Source organism: Phocoena phocoena, chromosome 3, assembly GCF_963924675.1.
Source record: "Phocoena phocoena chromosome 3, mPhoPho1.1, whole genome shotgun sequence".
Taxonomy (NCBI): domain Eukaryota; kingdom Metazoa; phylum Chordata; class Mammalia; order Artiodactyla; family Phocoenidae; genus Phocoena; species Phocoena phocoena.
In genome coordinates this window covers 8,844,435-8,865,667 of record NC_089221.1, presented here as the reverse complement: position 1 = coordinate 8,865,667, position 21,233 = coordinate 8,844,435, and the positions used below count along the sequence as shown (strand labels likewise).

The 21,233-nt window shown below is 50.5% G+C and overlaps 1 protein-coding gene across 1 annotated transcript; it reads right to left on the bottom strand.

The window, feature by feature from the left end:
* Nucleotides 1–334: 334 nt before the first annotated feature.
* ROPN1L (rhophilin associated tail protein 1 like) lies at nt 335–20,678 on the bottom strand. Its single transcript, XM_065874945.1, has 5 exons — nt 20,510–20,678; nt 16,319–16,442; nt 14,972–15,133; nt 4,353–4,528; nt 335–518 (listed from the first exon to the last, which is right to left on the bottom strand). The coding sequence occupies exons 1-5, from the start codon at nt 20,638–20,640 to the stop codon at nt 431–433; spliced, it is 681 nt and encodes a 226-aa protein (XP_065731017.1). The 5' UTR covers nt 20,641–20,678; the 3' UTR covers nt 335–430.
* Between the last annotated feature and the right edge of the window lie 555 nt (nt 20,679–21,233).

Here is a 21,233-nt window from a genome sequence, read left to right as displayed (position 1 = left end):
AGCCCTTCAGGCCCTCCTGTCACAGAGAAGACCCAGCTTCAGCGGAAGGCTCTTCTCCCAGGGAGCCTTAGGTGTGGCTGCCGGGGAGCAGAGGGCATCTGCCTTCCTGATGCTCAGGAGTTTTGAAAGAAGAAGAGATGCAGCTGATTTTAAACTGCCCATTCCCCTTCCTACTCTGCAGCATCCAGACATGGTTTTACTCAGATCATTTCACTGCTGTGAATGTTTTGCATTTAAGGTTCTTAGGAGAACACAGTGAAGAATAATCATTAAATAGGGCCCCATCATGCACTGGCCGCATTCCATTAAAAGGAAAACTCACACTACATATGCGTGTGGTTAATGACAAGTTGTATTTGATGCCAAGATTTTAAAAAGCACTGTTTTGACATTAAAATGTGTTCTTCTCTGTATTAACGGCCTATGTCTTCTATGTTTTCTTTTCCAGGTTTTCTAAATTTTCCTCTTTAGAATGAAGAAAATCTGAAAGTCCTATCATGCCATTCTTTCTAGAGTCTCTAAATTGGAGACAGATAAAGACGCTTATTAGCAATTTCTTACTGCACACAATACAATTTTTATGGAATACAGTATAATTTATAAGTTTTACCTTAAAAAATGGATCATTTATGGTCTCAAACCAGTAATTCTTACCTCTAAAAATAAAGCACTCTATTCTCATATACAAAAAAACGCACATATCTTTCTAGGTGAAAAACTCAGTACTGTGTTTGCAGTTTTTTCTTTATTGACAACTCAAATTTTAGTCACTGGTATAACAAAAGTATCTTTCTATTTTAAGCGTTGGTCCAGTAAAACTCAAAGGACTGTCTTAAGTCTATGAAACTTTGGCACTGATAAGAGTATATCTTTTGATTTTTTTATCTATAGATAAAAGATGGTGAACATTGGTAAATTTCTACCAGCAACTTAGTAGATGTAAAAACACTGAACCGTAACAATGCTGATTTCCCACATCAGTGGGAAGATTAGAGCTGTCTTGAGGGCTCATATTTTAAAGTAAAAGGAACACAAGTTAGCGGTTCTAAAATATATTTTACCGTAAAAAGGAACCACCTCTTACGGGCCCAGGGGAACCACACCTGTGGGAGAGCCTCCCACTGTGGCCGCTTGGCAACGGGCCCGGGAGGATGCGGATTGGACCATCCTCTGCTCCGGAGCAGGGGAATCCCGTTACTGTCTGTATTTTCAAACACCAGGTTATAGACCCCGACCTCCCAGCCGGCAGTTAAATGCCCTTCTTTTTACCTTCAGCCCCTCCCTGTGGAGGTCAAGCCTACCTCCCCGTTCCTGGGAGTGTGAGCTGTACCCACATGGGTAGATGGAGGCCACACTTCAGCTCCTCTGTCCCCATCACTCCTCGGAAATCACCGGTGCCAGGGGCACAGTGACCTCTGTGGCCAGCGTAAGGGACAGCTTTGGGGTCTGCCGCTCTGGACAAGGCCCCTCACTGCCCGCCCCCTCCACCAAGCCTTTCCTGGCGTCACTTCCCCCGCTTCACTCTTCCTGCTTCAGGTCCTCCTTACTCACTGCCCCCGCCTCAAAAAGGCTGGACTCCCGCTGCCGCACCCTTGGTGCTCTCCTCATACTGGGACGCCCGGCGTCCCCCTGGGAGGATCCCAGCCCGGGTCTGAGCTCCCTGACACGCCCTGCAGCACCCCCCGCCCCGACCCCGCCACAGGCCCATCAACTCACAAGTCCTGCCGCCCCCAGGTCCTTCCTGGGAGAGACACAAACATCCACCCGGGCGGGAGCCACTTGGGCATCCTGGAAGGCTCTCTCCCCTCACTCCTCACCTCCAGTCAGCCACCCAAATCCAAGCAGCACTAAAAAGCCTCTCCCTTCTTTGTCAGCTCTTTTCCAGACCTTCGCAGAAACCTCCTAGCTAGTCCCCTTACATCTGCTGCTCAAGGGGTCTTCTAACCAAAATTCACCACCACGCTCCCTAAGACCTTCTATGGCTCCCTAGTGCCACCAGACATAACCCGAACTCCTTAGAGGCTCCCGTGTCCCGCCATCTCCACCACCCGTGGGGTGCATTCACCGATGTCCACCCAGCACCGCTCCGCGTGCAGACGCCACCCCAGACTGCTGAACCCGCCGCATGGCTGTGCTCCACGCACAGCACGGAGGACGGCTTCACGGTGGGACCCAGGGCGGAAGGTGCTGCCTCATGGGCAGAGCCCCTTAGGGGAGGCCTTGCTGAGCTGAGGACCCTCGGCAGCCGTGCAGATGGGCGGGGTGTCTGAGGCCAGGGCAGAGGCCTGGAGTCGGGGCAAGCTTTGTCTTCTCCAAACCCAGGGCGGCGTGTGGCTGAAGTGCCGCGGGCGGGAGAGACGCACTGGCAGCGCTCACCAGGCAAACGGTGGCGGGTAGGAATCAGCCCCTGGGCGCGAGAGGCAGGGAAGGCGTGGCGGGGACGTGACTCGAGTCATCATTCCCGGGGACGGTGGCCGCCGTGTGGGGAACGGCCGAGCTGGGGAGGTGCAGGCGGGAGAGCCGGTGGGGCCAGAACCAGGGGCAGCAGCGGGTCCCGGGGGGAGGGGGAGGGGGGAAGGGGCTTCCGTCGAGAGTCACCCACGTCTTGTCCTGACCTAGTGGGGCGGACGGGGACGCGGTCCACAAGCGGGGGAGCAGAACTGCGGAGGGGAAGGTCCGGGGGATATGGAGTTCTGTTGGGACGTGTTAATAAGCCTGACGTGTGCCGCGGACCCACCTACACGGCCGAGGAGAGGGTGAGGGGGCGCTGTGACATCCGAGTGTGGAGGTCAGCGGCCAGACAGGGGCCGCGTGCCAGGAGGGGCTGGGGTCCCCGCGGGAGGGGACAGGAGAGGGGAACGGAGGGCCGGGCTCGGAGGCTGGCCACAGGGAGGGGGACAGGAGGGCTCTGGTCAGTGCGTGAGTGTGAGCCGCTCTGGGGCCTGGTCGGGGACGGCAGCAGGGGCAGGGGTCGGTCCCCAGGTCAGACGGCTTTAGGAGGACGCCAGGCCCCCCCCTCGGGCTCGTCCTCGGTGAGCGGGCGGCACGAGCGGGCGGCACGGGGCGGCGGGGCTCAGGAAAGAGGAGGATCAGGGAGGGGCGACCGCTGGCAGCGGGCAGATTCCCCTGCGACGGGCGAGGAGAGGGCCAGGGAGTCGTGGTGTCTGGGGAGACGGGGAGGCCCAGGAGGATGAAGGAACCGCGGCCGCCAGACGGAGGTCCGAGAGGTCAGAGTGCGGGGCCGGCCGCAGGTGTGTGGAGAGGCGGAGAGAGACCGAGGCGCGCAGCTTCGAGGGGGAGGGGAGAGGTTGCCACGTCGGTGGATGACGAACCAGAGGGAAGAAAAATGGGAGGACGGGGTCTGGAGGCCCAGTCCGGTGGCGGGTCCTCAAGGGGGTGCGCTTCTGAAGGGAGGAGGGGAGGAAGGGACAGGGAGGGCTGAGAGGTCGGCTCCGGGGCACCCCAGACGTGGGCGGTTGGGGACGGTGGAGAGGACCGAGCCTGGGAGGTTGTGATGGGCCTGGCGGGCGTGGGCTCTCAGGGGCCAGGCGGCAGAGCTGTCACCGTCACCGTCACCAGCTCCCAGCGCTGGCTCTCTCGTGATCTGAACCCCCGACTACATCCCGGCACAGAGGCGGCACTGGGAGGCCTGGCGGCACTGGGAGGCCTGGCAGCCTGGGGCGCTGCCCTTTCATCACAGGGCCTCCTCCTCCCGCTTGGCTTGCCTGAAGCAGCACCGTCACCACCCTTAGAGGGGCGGCCCTCCCCCCGCGTCCCCCCCTCCTTAGAGGGGCGGCTCTTCCCCCGCGTCCCCCCGCCCAGAGGGGCGGCCCTCCCCCCGCGTCTCCCCCATTAGAGGGGCGGCCCTTTCCCCTGCGTCGCCCCCCTTAGAGGGGAGGCCCTCCCCCCGCGTCCCCCCCCACACACAGGCAGCACAGCACGGGGGCGGGGGAGGGCAGGGGGCACGGGGTCTCTCCTCACTCACGCCCTCCACCTGCAGGGACCCATTCGGTGTTTCATTGTTGAGAAATGAATTCTTACTTTTGAACATGACCCGGTTTTAAACCATGTGACATCCCGTGTTTAAGAATCAAGATGCGTTTTGGATACATGTTTCTTAAGGACGGGATAAGTTGTCTCCCTCTGAAGTCTGCAGAGACCGGCACAGCCTCCCGAGGCCCGGGTATCCTCAGCATCACTAAGTGACACATCGGGGCACAGCGTGTGCCGCCTTCCCTTCTACAAAAGGCCGGATTCGCGGGTACCACGTTATCTGAGAGCAGAGAAGAATGGGAAGAAGGAAGTCGTCCCGCCACCGAGACACCTGCGTTCCTGGGCCCTCGAGCACTTACACGCTGTGCTTCAGAGAGGAGAGGTAGGACTCCGTGTCTGATGCAGGTATATCCCAGTCGAGTCCCGACAGGTAACGGTAGACGTAGGAGAAAGTCTCAAAGGGAATGCGCGCAGGCCCCCCCTCGGGGTCAGCAGTCAGGATCTCACACAGGTGCTTCATCGCAGTGTTCAATGACTAGAAACACCACAAACCAGGTGGAGAAACGGTTACTACCGGGATTCACTAAACTGAAAGGAAAGACAGCAGCAGAATAAACACCTGACTACATTTTACAGAAGTTCTCTCAAAAGTACATTCTCGGTGTGAATTAAGAACTAGGGGAATTTATAATTGCCTTAAGAAAGAAAATGAGAAGGGTTGATCGAGATGTATTGTAATTGGCCTGAAAAAAATTTGATTCCCAGATTTTATTTTATTTATTTATTTTTTAAATAGAGTTAATTATTTTATTTATTTATTTTTGGCTGCGTTGGGTCTTCGTTGCTGTGTGCGGGCTCTCTCTAGTTGCGGCGAGCGGGGGCTACTCTTCATTGCAGTGTGCGGGCTTCTCATTGCAGTGGTTTCTCTCACTGCGGAGCATGGGCTCTTGGCATGCGGGCTTCAGTAGTTGTGGCACATGGGCTCAGTAGTTGTGGCTCACGGGCTCTAGAGCGCAGGCTCAGTACTTGTGGTGCACGGGCTTAGTTGCTCCGCGGCATGTGGGATCTTCTTGGACCAAGGATTGAACCCGTGTCTCCTGCATTGGCAGGCGGATTCTCAACCACTGTGCCACCAGGGAAGCCCCCAGATTTTATCTTATGTTAAATGGGAATGACTCTTACAGCAGAAATTAACACAACACTGTAAATCAACTATACCTTAATAGAAAAAAATCTAATGGGGAAAAAAATAAAAGAATTAAAAAAATTTTTTTTAAATGGGAATGACTTGGGACATCCCTGGTGGCACGAATATCGAGCAGCTGCCACTGTAGGGAGGACAGAGCTCAGACAGCAAGCCTAGGAGACAGACTAGAACCCTCCAGAGAAGCTCCCGTGGGAATGAATCTGGGCTGCACTCACAAGGAGAAACAGCAAGAAAAAGCCAGTGGGATGGCTACAGAGGACAGTCCCCAGGGGAAAGGTGCAGGTTTAGGGAAAGTCACACGCAGACCTGCTTGACCAGAACAGCGACTGTGGGGGAGATACATCCCATGGCCTCAGGGACACGCAAAGGGCTGGAGCCAGCTCTGTGTAAATTTTAAACAACACATTCATTCTCTCTCAGTTTCTGCGGGTCAGGAGCCTCGGCACTGCTTTGCCGGGCCCTCTGTGAGGCTCCAATCAGGTGGCAGCAAGGATTTGGTTCTCATCCAGAGGCTCGACTGGTGAGGGATCCACTTGCAGCCGCCCTTAGGGAAGGGCAGAACTCACTCCCTGGGGCTGTAGGACTGGAAGGGGGCTGGACCCTTGCTGGCTGTTGACCGGAGACCCCCCTGAGCTCTGAAAGGCTGCCTGCAGTTCCCGACACGGGGGTCTCCCTGAGGTCCTCTTACAACACGGCAGCTTGCTTCTTCGAGTGCCAGGAGCTGGACCAGGTTCTCATGGTCAGTATCAGAGAAAAACCACCTGTGCTTCCGGCAGAAGGAGAGGAAAGGCAGGGGGACTGAAACGAGGTTCTTGCACAGAAGTTGCGAATGGCTGGCACCCTCCACGTCCCAGGGACCCTCTGAGAGCCTGACTTGGCATCTCATTTACTCGTTACGGTAACCTCATGAGATGAGGCCAAGGGGGCCCAGAGAGGCTGAGTAACTTGTCCCAGGTAAGCCAGCTGGGACGGGACGCAGGCAGCCAACCTCCTGAGCTTGGCCGTGACCACCACATTCCACCACTGCCAACAGTCCCTGGGCTGGCTCGGGGAGCGAGTGACAGGGCTTACACATGCCTGGGTTCCAGGCATTCGGCTGGACCATAGGAGCACATCTCCCCCATCGCCATCAGCTGGGACTCGGGGCGTCTGCAAAGCTACCAGCCATGCCCCACCCCGACCGACAGCCCTGCTGAGACAGAATGCACTGGAGCGGGGTTGGGGCAATGGCACAGTCCTGACAGTAGCCCAACTCTGCGGGCAGAACGATGCTCTAGTTAGAAAAATGACGGCATTCATTTCTCCAAGGAAAACTGCCCACGCCGGGCCCCCGACAGGCTGTCCTGAGGGAGGACTTGGTGAAAACAAAATTGTGTATTTTACTGGCTCCTTGCTTGAAACGTCTCAGGGACGCACTGCTACGTTAGATGCTGCTGTTTTAGCCCACACAGCGGAGGGCAGTCGTCGCGAGGGCGGGGCCTGGGGCGGTGGGGGGAGGTAGCTGGTGAGGAGCCTGCACAGGAGCGCTGGGTGACTGACGTTCCAGCGCTTCCGAGGAAGAGCTATTTAAGGAAAAAACACATCAAAGTGTTCTGGCATCACTTCCCTCTGCAAGGGCGAGATGACATTACCAGTGTTGACGTTTCTGACAAAAAGATTTGCAGCAATTTCTACACCCAAAAGGATTCATGAGGCACCTTGCCTGGTTTGGAGACTTTGTTTCCTACAACAGATTTCTCACTTCCAAGGGTTGTGGGCTGTCAGGCTACTTGCTCACCAGCCACAGGGACGGACCCCTCCCTGGCCAGCGCCCCCTTCTCCAACCGCCTGCCCATTATTCCCTGGTTGGAAATTCGTCCAGGAGGAGGTGGCTGCACTTGTCAGCAGCCCGGCGTGCACGCCTGAGCCGGATCCCAAATCCAAGCGGAGACGCGCGAGAAACACGGGCGCTGCGGCCTCCTGAGCATCTCCAGCGCCAGTTCCGTGGGTTTTTCCAGTTTCAGAATTACAGCTGCTCTCGTGACGACACCATGAGCCACCTCACAGCTCCCATCACGTCCCTTTTAGCTGCAGGAAAATAGCAATGTGGACAATATCCTGACTGACCCTTTGAACAGAGTCAGGACCATGGGGGGTCTCTCTCCTGCCCTGTGGCCTGAGCTCAGGGTCACACAGCAGCACTGATTCCAAATCTCAGTTTTTAAAAGCCTACAACACAGAATTAAAATGAAAAAGGGGAAGTAACAACTGACGATGCAGAAATACAAAGGATCATGAGAGGTTACCACAAGCAACTCTATGCCAATAAAATGGACAACCTGGAAGAAATGGACAAATTCTTAGAAAAGCACAACCTTCCGAGACTGAACCAGGAAGAAATAGAAAATATAAACAAACTAATCACAAGCATTGAAATTGAAACTGTGATTAAAAATCTTCCAACAAACAAAAGCCCAGGACCAGATGGCTTCACAGGAGAATTCTATCAAACATTTAGAGAAGAGCTAACACCTATCCTTCTCAAAATCTTCCAAAATATAGCAGAGGGAGAGACACTCCCAAACTCATTATACGAGGCCACCATCACCCTGATACCAAAACCAGACAAAGATGTTACAAAAAAAGAAAACTACAGGCCAATATCACTGATGAACATAGATGCAAAAATCCTCAATAAAATACTAGCAAACAGAATCCAGCAGCACATTAAAAGGATCGTACACCATGATCAAGTGGGGTTTATCCCAGCAATGCAAGCGTTCTTCAGTATATGCAAATCAATCAACGTGATACACCATATTAACAAATTGAAGGAGAAAAACCATATGATCATCTCAATAGATGCAAAAAAGCTTTCAACACCCATTTATGATAAAAACTCTCCAAAAAGGAAACATAGAGGCAACTTACCTCAACATAATAAAGGCCTTTTATGACAAACCGAGGGCCAACATCGTTCTCAATGGTGAAAAACTGAAACCATTTCCACTAAGATCGGGAACAAGACAAGGTTGCCCACTCTCACCACCCTTATTCAACATAGTTTTGGAAGTTTTAGCCACGGCAATCAGAGAAGAAAAAGAAATAAAAGGAATCCAAATTGGAAAAGAAGAAGTAAAGCTGTCACTGTTTGCAGATGACATGATACTATACATAGAGAACCCTAAAGATACTACCAGAAAACGACTAGAGCTAATCAGTGAATTTGGTAAAGTTGCAGGATACAAGATTAATGGACAGAAATCTCCTGCATTCCTATACACTAATGATGAAAAATCTGAAAGCGAAATTAAGGAAACACTCCCATTTACCACTGCAACAGAAAGAATAAAATACCTAGGAAGACAAAAGACCTGATGCAGAAAACTATAAGACACTGATGAAAGAAATTAAAGATGATACAAACAGATGGAGAGATATACCATGTTCTTGGATTGGAAGAATCAACATTGTGAAAATGACTCTACTACCAAAAGCAATCTACAGATTCAATGCAATCCCTATCAAACTACCACTGGCATTTTTCACAGAACTAGAACAAAAAATTTCACAACTTGTATGGAAACGCAAAAGACCCCAAATAGCCAAAGCAATCGTGAGAAAGAAAAACAGAGCTGGAGGAATCAGGCTCCCTGACTTCAAACTATGCTACAAAGCTACAGTAATCAAGACAGTATGGTACTGGCACAGAAACAGAAATATAGATGGATGGAACAGGATAGAAAGCCCAGAGGTAAACCCACACACATATGGTCACCTTACCTTTGATAAAGGAGGCAAGAATATACAATGGAGAAAAGACAGCCTCTTCAATAAGTGGTGCTGGGAAAACTGGACAGCTACATGTAAAAGAATGAAATTAGAACACTCCCTAACACCATACACAAAAATAAACTCAAAATGGATTAAACACCTAAATGTAAGGCCAGACACTATAAAGCTCTCAGAGGAAAACATAGGCAGAACAATATGACATAAATCACAGCAAGATCCTTTTTGACCCACCTCCTAGAGAAATGGAAATAAAAACAAAAATAAACAAATGGGACCTAATGAAACTTAAAAGCTTTTGCACAGCAAAGGAAACCATAAACAAGATGAAAAGACAGCCCTCAGAATGGGAGAAAATATTTGCAAATGAAGCAACTGACAAAGGATTAATCTCCAAAATATACAAGCAGCTCATGAGCTCAATATCAAAAAAAAAAAAAAAAAAAACCCAATCCAAAAATGGGTAGAAGACCTAAATAGACATTTTTCTAAAGAAGATATACAGATTGCCAAGAAACACATGAAAGGACACTCAACATCACTAATCATTAGAGAAATGCAAACCAAGACTACCTCACACCAATCAGAAAGGCCATCATCAAAAAATCTACAAACAATAAATGCTGGAGAGGGTGTGGAGAAAAGGGAACCCTCTTGCACTGTCGGTGGGAATGTGAATTGGTACAGCCACTATGGAGAACAGTATGGAGGTTCCTTAAAAACACAAAAATAGAACTACCATATGACCCAGCAATCCCACTATTGGGCATATACCCTGAGAAAACCATAATTCAAAAAGAGTCATGTACCAAAATGTTCACTGCTGCTCTATTTACAATAGCCAGGACATGGAAGCAGCCTAAGTGTCCATCATCAGATGAATGGATAAAGAAGATGTGGCACATATATACAATGGAATACTACTCAGCCATAAAAGAAACGAAATTGAGTTATTTGTAGCGAGGTGGATGGACCTAGAGTCTGTCATACAGAGTGAAGTAAGTCAGAAAGAGAAAAACAAATACCATATGCTAACACATATATATGGAATCTAAAAAACAAACAAACAAAAAGGTTCTGAAGAACCCAGGGGCAAAACGGGAAAAAAGATGTAGACTTACTAGAGAATGGACTTGAGGGTATGGGGAGGGGGAAGGTAAACTGGGACAAAGTGAGAGAGTGGCGTGGACATATACACACTACCAAATGTAAAATAGATAGCTAGTGGGAAGCAGCCCCATAGCACAGGGAGATCACCTCGGTGCTTTGTGACCACCTAGAGGGGTGGGATAGGGAGGGTGGGAGGGAGACGTAAGATGAAGGATATATGGTGATACATGTATACGTATAGCTGATTCACTTTGTTATACAGCAGAAACTAACACAAAAATGTAAAGCAATTATACTCCAATCAAGATGTTAAAAACAAAAACTAAAAAGCCTGCGACCCTTTGTTTCCTTATCCTCGCAGCTTTCCTAATTTACAACGTGGTCCTGGGGCTTATGGCCGGTGCCGCAGGGAGACACACATTCTCCAGTTGGCCGGACATGGTGCTGGAGTGAAGCCAGGCCATCAGGCTGAAGGGACGGAGGGGCTACCAGGCCCAGCATCCGCCAACCCCACCCCCCTTCCCCACAGAGGAGACGCTCAGCCTGTGGGGCAGTGAGCCCGGGGGCCCACGATCAGCTGCTTGGCCAGCAGAGGCAGTTCCTAAACGTGCCTGCGGCTGGACGCCTGCACTCACGTCAGGGCCACATCTCTGCACTGGCCGCAGGGGTGGGCGTCTCAGAATGGACTCGAGAGGCCCAGCGGGACCCTGAACGGGGGGCCCCGGGGAGAGCGGCCGGGAGCGAGCCAGGCGCTGCCTGCAGCGCACAGGGCATCTCGACGAGTCACAGACAGCGGACCCAACAGGCGGAGTGGACGCCGTGGAGTGGATGGGGCAGCAGGAGTCTCTGTGGTGCGTGCGGGCAGAGCGACCAGACTGCAGCTGGTCCAGAGCCAGAGCTGTTGGGAGGCTGACACAAAGATTTCTGGGGTGCGGATCACGTGAGGATATAAAACGGTATCAGTGGGAAGGCCTAGGAGATGTTACTCTCTGACACGGTGTCCCAACCTGAGGGCGGTGCACTCCCTGGGCTACAGGGGTATCCTCAGGGGCCCCTCCACCCCCCGCGTCTACCGGTGGCGGCATCTCCAGAGCCCGTGGTCTGAGTCCGAATCCTGCCCGACCACCTCCACCTGCGGCGCCGAGCCTCTGCCCACAGCTCGCCACCCTGCGATTCGGAGAACAGGACTCTCCTCCAAGGGCTGCTGGGAGGACTAAAGAGAAAACAGACAAAGGGCTCCGAACATTCCCGCACCTGGTAAGAACCCTAGAAATGCTGGCCGTTCGTAAGCAGTACGTTCTGATGGGAAATTACGTGACACACGCATATGTTGGCAGCTGTACACACGGAGGGATGCTCTCGTGAATGACGTGCAAAGGCTTTTCAAACCCGAACCAGAGGCAGGTGGGTAGTTTGTCATTACGGGCTTTGTCAGTCGTGTGTGGGTGCAATGGGGACTTGGGCCACAAGTTTTTACATTACAAAAAAGATGTCCATACTTAAAAAAACAGATGACAAATGTTGATCCACCTCTTAAATGCTTAGGATCCCTGATGGGGCTGCAGAAACCTAAGGTGAAGATCACAACACAGACTTGTTTTCGCTTCGCCCGGCAAGGGAGAGGTGCCCACAGACACGGCCAGCCCCCGACGCTCCCCCACCCCGTCTGAAGCTTCGATGTGAAAACCAGAGCAGCGCTCAGGGCTTCGATGACGTACCAGACATCCCTCCACGGGCAGGGGGTGTCGGGATGCTCGGCACTCGGTGAGGCCCACAAAAAGCCACACTGACAGACATCCGTGGGAGGAACAAAGGGTGAACGACGCATGTGGTTCAGACATCTGAGGTTCCAATCTTTGCAGAGAACTCGGTTCATCTGACTAGAGTGGCTCCGAAGAGCAACTGAAGAGCCACAAGCCGTGAGACGCCGTGGAGTGGGCGGGGCAGCAGGAGTCGCTACGACACGTCCAGGCAGAGCGACCAGCGTCCAATTTCACAGCAGTCCTGTGTGTGACGAGGTGGACAGCAGTGACCCACGAAAGATTCCTCCTCACCTCCCTTCTTCATCTGCTCCTTTTTGAAGGTTTTCTTTTTGAAGCATAAAGACAAATGCTAAGATGCCAAACTAGATGAAGCAGCGTCTCCCAGAGGTCACAGCACCGTGCTCCGGAGGCATCTCCAAGCTACCCCGCCAATGCGGGCACTCGGTGCATCAACAAAACAAGTGTCGCCTTGGGCCTGGCTCCTCCTGGCCCCCGGGGACCCAGAGCATGGCTGTTAGCCCTGCACTTGGGGTACAGGGGGTGGGCAGGCCAGGGCAGAGCTGGCACCTCAGGCTGCGAACTTCACCTGGATATGAAAGTATGAAAGGTTCCCCGCTTTCCACAGTGAGAAGGGGGCCACTGGCACCAGGAGAGAGTCAAAGGCCAACAGCAAAGACTCCTGGCAGAGGTGGCTTCCTCAGGGGACAGGGCAGGGTCCCACGCTGGCTGACGGGGATAAGTGACACGTTATAGGAAGAATAGAGAAGCCTGTGTGTGCTGTTTCCCTGTCCCTTCCTCAGTAGTCACTTCAGAAAGGAAGCTCCATCCTTAACAAATGTCTCCATCTAGTGTCACACCTCACACACAGTAAGAGGTCTTATCTTACAAAACAGGCTTGGTTTGGTTTGAAATCTAATGGCTGATTCTCCTGATTAGGGAGGTAGAAATTACAAAGATGGATCCCCAAATATGAAATAGTGTAATTTCTCATCATTATAAAAATCTAAATTTCGGGGCTTCCCTGGTGGCGCAGTGGTTGGGAGTCCACCTGCCGATGCAGGGGACGTGGGTTCACGCCCCGGTCCGGGAAGATCCCGCATGCCGCGGAGCGGCTGGGCCCGTGAGCCATGGCCACTGGGCCTGCGCGTCCAGAGCCTGTGCTCCGCAATGGGAGAGGCCCAGGTACAGAAAAAAAAAAATCTAAATTTCACAACTAAGTTTAGAGGAGCAAACCATAAAATCAAATATTAGTTATTAATTTTATATTATTAAAATCTTGCTTCCAGAGTTCCAGATGAACAAAGCAACAAAAAATTTCCTCCAATAGGGCTTCCCTGGTGGCACAGTGGTTGAGAATCTGCCTGCCAGTGCAGGGGACACGGGTTCAAGCCCTGGTCCGGGAACGTCCCACATGCTGCAGAGCAACTAAGCCCGTGCGTCACAACTACTGAGCCCGTGAGCCATAACTACTGAGTCTGCGTGCCACAACTACTGAAGCCCGCGCACCTAGAGCCCATGCTCCGCAACAAGAGAAGCCACCGCCATGAGAAGCCCGTGCACCACAACGAAGAGTAGCCCCCGATCGCTGCAACTAGAGAAAGCCCGCGCGCAGCAACGAAGACCCAATGCAGCCAAAAATAAATAAATATATTTATTTTTTTAAAAAATTTCCTCCAATGAAACCCCGCTGGGATTCTCCCTGGTGGCCTCTGAGCCTAGAGGAGGGAACTTGGTCTGAGGTGTCCAGCCCAGGGCTGACCGCTCTCTCTATGGCTGACCGGAAACACCGCCTGTGGGCAGGTACACAGCAAAAGGGAGCGACCAGCCTAACACCCGGCTTCACTGGGGTTTCAGAGGTTCTCACTGGGACCACTAACAGAACCAGTAAATTTCACTATATTTACAGAGTGCAGAGGAGATGAATGAACCACGGCGTCTGTAATGATACAGATGAATAAAGAGAAATCTACTTGGGAATGAAAAAAAGTTCCAGAAGATTAGTAACAACATAAAGTTAAAACCAACTAAAATTAAATGATGTATTTCTTGGGGTCCATATGGGATCAATGGGAAGCGTGAGATCAGGGGAGCTGATGCTTCAGGTGTGGGCGGCAGGGGGATGGGGTGGAGGTTAGTTGCAGGCAGTTAGTTGTGTTAGTGGTCACGCGAGGTAGTGTTACATAAAGTAATTCTTAAAAGTTAAAACAGAATTAAGGAGGCTGATGCGTGGACCCGAGATGAGGGCACCCCATGAAGTGAGGACTAAGAGTTAGCCAGTTACGTGCTCTGGGGTCCAAAGACTGAAGGGAGAGGGTAGCAAACTTTGCTCGTCTCTGCAGTAAAGGGAGCTAGCTCTCTTTTCTCAACCCCTTTCTTCACAAACTTAAAGTGGTAACTTTCCCTGCACTTGACCCCTGTGTCTCACAGGGTGACTCAAATACTAAGGCTAAAGAGAGATTCTAGACTTCCACCCCCTCCCTACCACACCCACCTCCCTTAAGGAACATCTGTGTCTTCATTCCTTTTTCTTCTTCGTCGTCTTTTTTTTTTTTTTTGGCCGAGCCACCTGGCTTGTGGGATGATCATAGCTCCCCAACCAGGGATCAAACCCATGCACCCTGCAGTGGAAGCACGGAGTCTTAACCACTGGACCACCAGGGAATTCCCTGTGTCTTCATTCCTAAGTTGTATGAGTTATACTTTTTAACATCAGCAAGGTATCTACAGTATTAGTTACTAATAACAGATTTTAACTAAAATAGAAAATAATTTTATGCCTCTTTGCACAGATGAGGGCAACATATTATCATTTACCAAGTGACATGTAGTTTAATAAAAGTCACTGATGCATTCTCTTCTAAAAACTAAACACATTTTAACAGTATCTATATGGTTTGTCTACTGTTAACATGTTTTAAATTGAGGCATTCATAAGTACTTAACTTCTGTAAACTAAAGTAACTATAAGCCTAAAATTCAATAAACATCTGAAAAAAAAATGGCTTTCTAAGACAAGAGATTACTAAAGTAATGAAAGTGTTCCTTCAGTTACTGAAACACCTAAATTATTTTTAAGCCAGGCCTATGATCACACAGAATTATTAATATGCTATTTATAGGTACGTACCCCACCAAGCATGCTGCATCCAAGTGCTAAAAATTTTATCTCCTCGATTTTGTTTTCGCAAGGATCCAACTGCAAAAGAGCTCTGAATTTTTCTACTGGCAGGCACAGATTTTTCCATTTCTGCTCAAGATCTGCTAATTCCACATATTCCTTGTGGCTACACTGTTTAGAAAACACAGCATGACACAATCTACGTTAAGTTTAAAAGCCCCAAGAAGTAATACAACTCTCTTGAGGACTTAAACAGAGCACCCATCCCCTTTCAAAGATGAACTCTGAATTCACTGCACCATTAGCCCTGGGGAGGGGAGGGGGGGATGTGTGTGTCTGGGGACAGGGGATGCACAGGCAGAGAAGGGGGCTGGGAACTAGAGACTGGCAACAAGTTACTTCTCAAGAGAAAAAAGGACTGGGAAACAAACATGGCATAAAGTTATGACTTAATAAAATGGGCACACAGACATGGCGTACATGATTCTCTACTGTCTGCCTGAAATACTTCACAATACAAATAAAACTCCAATAAATCAAATAAAATCCAACCCTGAAACATGCTAACAGTTAAATGGGATAAATCTCAACACTGAAAATCAATTTATTCCTTCTACTCTTTTAGACAACTTCATGAAAATTGGTAACTCCTGTGATCTGCTAGCAATATTCTGTATGAAAGAGGTTTGAGCAACTTTAGCATGTCTTTTCCCAAACTACCCCTTGCAGTGGTTATTCGTTTTCCCTTAAACTAGACATGGGAAAATCTAGAAAAACTAGAAATGGGAAAATCTCGTTTCCAGAGGTCACTGCACCCCGAAAAGGAACACAGGACTTCGAGATGTATAATGGGGACGAGTCGCTTTAAAACTCAGGGTTATACCACTGATGTTGTTTTTAGCAACACAGCCCAATCATTCAGATAAAATACACTTTCTATGAACTTTCCAAGTGAGATGGTGGGTCTCGAGGGCTCTCAGGAGGGCTGGAAGCCAGACGCCCGAGGGCAATCTGTCTTTCAGATGAAGAAGGTGGCGTATTATCATGTTAGCATAGTTTTTATAAACACGTATTTCAAGAAGGATCTTGCAACTCCCATGTCTAAAATTTCATAGTTTCAGATATTTTTCTTAGTCTAGCAGCCTCTTGCATCTTAATTCAGTATTTGAAAGAATTTATATTTCTATATAATCATGAATAGCTATCTTGGGTTCTTTAAACCAGAGAAAGGCCCTGAATCCAAGATTCCTTCTTTGAATAAACCTTGAAGGTTTACTGCAGGGAAGGCAGGGCTTGCATGGAGCTTTCTGCGGCGTTTTATCTCAAGTTCAGCTGACTGATAGCAAACTCTTATACCTGCTTGTGCAAAACTTTAAGGAGTCCTTGAGTCAGGCCTGTGTCTGTTTTCTGAGTGGCCATGGGCATTTCGATTCTGTCTTTTACAGGAAGTGGATCTCCTCTTGACAAAGCTGAAAAATACCTATAACAACGACAGACATCTCTGAAGGCTCACCAGCACACAACCAGCCCCTGAATTCATGTACTTCTGTCAATGAACCCAGAGGGCGACAGTGACGAGGGAGGACAGTGCTGGGTGCCCTGGCCCAGCTCCTGTCCCGGCTCCTCCACTCAGCTCTCCGACTTCACCTCCACCCGTGCCTCAGTTTCTCTGTCTGCACCGCATGGACAATGGCAGCCCCGATCTCAGGACCCCGGTAACAGGTGCTACACTTATCCAGCGAACGCCATCAGAGTCCTGAGACTGCCAGGGGATGTGGAGGTCGGGGCCCCGCATGACCCGAGTGCAAGGTCATGGTCCGTCATGCCACTTTGACAGTTGGGGGGCTTGGCCTTGCTTTTTGAGGGGCTTGATTTCAAGCACCTCTGCACCTATTCAGCTCTAAGGCACCCGGAGCAGGGAAATCACTGTTTGGCTAAGTCAGGTGCGGACCTCCCCCTACCCTTCACTTTTCCTGCCTGGTTTTTTTTGGGTTTTTTTAGTATTTTTTTTCCTTAATTGTTCCCTTCTGGGACACAAATATTACTGCTTAAATTGGGAATAAGCTGGGGCACAGAGACAGTTTGGGGCAACAAGTCAGGAGAGGGTGTACACCTGGGCTCTGGCTGGAGGGGGGCAGGGTGCCAGGCAGGGTCCTTCTGTGAAACTTACTCCCCTTGGGCACGTGTCAGCCGGGGCTGGCGGCTGAAGCCACATCATCTGCTGCCCCCATGACTTTACCTCCATCAAAGAAATGACATATCCAGGAAAACAAAACACTAAATCATCCAGGGCCACAGGTAATAACTTAAAAGATATGAGTAGGGCTTCCCTGGTGGCGCAGTGGTTGAGAGTCCGCCTGCCGATGCAGGGGACACGGGTTCATGCCCCGGTCCGGGAAGATCCCACATGCCGCGGAGCCGCTGAACCTGCGCGTCTGGAGCCTGTGCTCCGCAACGGGAGAGGCCACAACAGTGAGAGGCCCGCGTACCGAAAATAAAATAAAAATAAAAATAAAAGATATGAGTAATGATGGTTACCAAAGGGGAAATGGCGGGTGGGGAGATAAACTAGGAGCTTGGGATTAACATACACACTGCTCTATGTAAAACAGATAACCAACAAGGACCTACTGTAGAGCACAGGGAACTCGGCTCAATATTCTGTAATAACCTATATGGGTAAAGAATCTGAAAAAGAATGGATAGAATCACTTTGCTGTACAGCCGAAACTAACGCAACACTGTAAATCAGTTCTACTCCAATAAAATTTTTAAAAAAGATATGAGTAAATAGAGACATCTCTGATGTAACAAAATGTAGATAAATAGGTATTTGTTAGGCTAACAGAAATGTTATATCTCATCCCCTTCTTCTCTCTCCACCCCTCAAATTCGACTTTGTTTTCACGCTTTTAGGACAAGTCCAGTCATATTTTGTGAATTTAATAGTCTGAGAGAAAGCTAAAAGGCAGGCAGTTAGACAAACGTGGACCTCAAGACCTACAGGGCCAGGTTGAGGGGGTGCTTCACTATGCCATGTTCCAAATTAGGGTTTTCAACGATTTCGCGGACTTTACTCCTCACCACGCGTCAAACCACTCACCAGGCTCGGCCCAGCCTCTAGCGCAGCGCCCCTTCCCCCAGGAAGGCACTGGCAGCGTCTGGAGACACTTCTGGTCGCCACAACTTGGGGTGGATGGTGCTTCTGGCACCTGGTGGGGGCAGGTCAGCAGGCCGCCAAGGACCCTCTAATCCACAGGACAGCCCCACGCCCCCCAAAGAGATGTCACTCCAAAGCAGCCATAGAGCCGAGGTGGAGGAAGCCTGCCTGAGTGTCCAGGCCAACTTGTGTCACATGCCCTCCAGTATAAGGCGCACGTGAGCACAAGCCTTCAGGACTCAATGACAGCATCACGTACAGCCAATTAGCCGCTGCGTCGTGGCAGAGGCTGGGGGTGAGGCTCGTCTGAGAAGAACCCTCCCCTGAATGCGTGCTGGAACCTTCCACAGCAGTCTCTTCCAGACGCACCCTGGCTTTCTGCTTTGCTTTCCGCTGCTTTTCCCTTCCTGTCGTGGCCCTCGTGTTATACGCTGTTTCCTCTTCTGCCTTGTCTTAACCCCAATCGCTACAAAATCTTTCAAAGACCAATTCACCCTCTTCTGGATGACATCTCTCCCTAACAGATTCTGTTCTGAGAGAGTTGGGATACATGACTAATGCTTGCTTTTTCTCCTAAACTCCAAAACTGCTCTTAAGAGTAATTAGCTGCATGGAACATTCAGAAACTTCTCGATTAAGCCTTTTAAATTAAAATGAAGCTTAAAATAGTTGTCTCTAAAGTGTTACCAAATATAATGTTCCAAGAAAAAAAAAAGATTAAATCTTGGAATGTTTGGTAGAGAACAAATAAACTCTTATGAATCAGTTGTATCTCTTATTTAGGCTTGAATAATGGTTAATACTAGAGGCCACAATTTTGGGCAAGAACCTTGAGAGAGTCTTTCAGAAGCAATAGACAGAAGCATTTGTCAGAAGGCAAAGTGCTGGATTAACCAGTAGCCTCTGGTGGCAGGTGCAGTAAGGGCCCCAAAGATATCCTCATCCTAATCCTGGAAGCTGTGGATCTTCTTTTACACGGTAACAGGGAGTTTGCAGATATTGAGTGAGGAATTTTTTTTTTTTTTTTTTTTTGCGGTACGCGGGCCTCTCACTGTTGTGGCCTCTCCCGTTGCGGAGCACAGGCTCCGGACACGCAGGCTCAGCGGCCATGGCTCACGGGCCCAGCCGCTCCCTGGCATGTGGGATCTTCCCGGACCGGGACACGAACCCATGTCCCCTGCATCGGCAGGCGGACTCTCAACCACTGCGCCACCAGGGAAGCCCGAGTGAGGATTTTGAGATGGGAAAATCATCCTGGATTATCAGGATGGTTCCTAAATGCAATCACAAGTGTCCCTAGAAGAGGGAGGCAGAGGTAGATGTGAGGATGCCACAGTATTGACGATGGAGGTATGCCAGGAGCCAAACAAGGCAAGGAATGCAGCTCTAGAAGCTGGAAAAGGCAAGGGGAGGGATCAGACTCTCCCTAGAACCTCCAGAGAGAGCAAAGTCCCACCAATATCTTGACTGTAGCCTGGGGAAACTGATTTTGGACTTTTGGCTTCCAGAACTGTAAGAGAATAAACGTTTCTTGTTTTAAGCCAACATGTTTGGTGGTTATCTGTTAACAGCAGTCATAGGAAACTAATTCACTTTGGTCACACGGTTTAGGGAAGGTCAGCAAAATTTGACAGGCTAGTTACTAAAAAATATTAAGTTAAATTTATACTGATTCTTGGGACCACAAAATTGAGTTTCCGAGTCTGAATTTGTTTACTGAAAAAGGACAAAGAGCCTTCCTATAAAATCAACAGGGTTTATTTTAATGGTTGTAAGGTCGGTTGAGTTGTGACTTTTAAAGTATTAACGTCTGTTCCTGGAAATGGTTAGAATGTTTGCTGCAAGAAACTGCGAAGATTCATGTGTTGTGAACTAAGCTGGGCAGTTTGACCTTATAGCAGCCTTGGGATGGTTACCCCAACGTGAACCAGCCCTTCTGGTTCCAATAAACTCAACAGGTACCTAATCCTGAAGGGTTCTCTGAAGACAAGGAACATCATCATAAGATTCCTCCTTGTAAAAATCATTTCACAAATAAAGAAACTGTGATAGTTTGCTTTGTAACACAATGCAGAAACTTTTTACTCAGTGTAACTGCTTTATAAATTTTAGTCTACCTGCATAAATACCACTCTCCAACAATGGAGCTGTCATTGCTTTGTAGATAAATGAGCATTTTGCAGTAATTTCTGGTCTCGTGGTCAATAAACCAGGATGTTTCCTAGATGATACTTCGGTGTAGATACCACCAATGCTAAAGTGAAAGTTTTGCCGGTACCCTAAGTGTCCCGAGCGTTGGACCACTGGTCCAGGAAGGAGGATTCACTAGGCACGACTGGGCACGGGGACGGGCCAGCTCTCCCAGGCGCTGGCCCTGGGGCGCTTACCCCGCGGACCACTGCAGCACGTCGGCGGGCTGGGTGCGGATCGCAGCCTTGGTGAACTGCTTCAGGATGTCCGGCAGTTCCGGGGGAATGTGGATCTGCTGCGCGCAGAACATGGTGTCGGGAAGAGGCATCGCTCTCCGCAGACCAGGACCAAGCTGGGAAGAATCAAGCTGTGCTGCGGAGCGAGAAAGGGAGGGTTGGTCAGCCTGGGGCGCGGGGGAGACACGACGGCCACGGGGCTCAGGGGCCGGGGTCCCGGGTCCGGAGTTTGGAGCCTGGGGGAGGACGGGAGTTTGGGGCGGGACCGAGGTCCGGGATCCTGAACCAGGTCGGGGTTCCGGGTTTAAACTGGGCCAGACCTGGCCTCCCGCCTTTCCCCGGGTTTGGGGTGGGGCCGGGGCCAGGGCCCGGCCGGAATCCTAGGTTTGGGGGCGGGCCGAGAGGCCGGCTTCGTGAGGCGCGGACGGCCGACGAGGGCTCTTACCCGTTCCTCCTCGGGCTCCTTGTAAAATGAGGACCGACCGCCAGTTCTAGCAACAAACGCGACGCGGCAACTAGAGCGCAAGCCGCAGCTACTGCTTCGCAGCGGTATCCAGGCAACCGAGACACGCGCGGGCCCTGCCCCTCTGGCGTCGCGCACGCGCACAGGCCCCGAGCCGAAGCCGGCCTCAGGCCGGTGCTGGAGGCGGGGGCGGAACGCGCCTGACCAGTGTGGCTTCGGCGC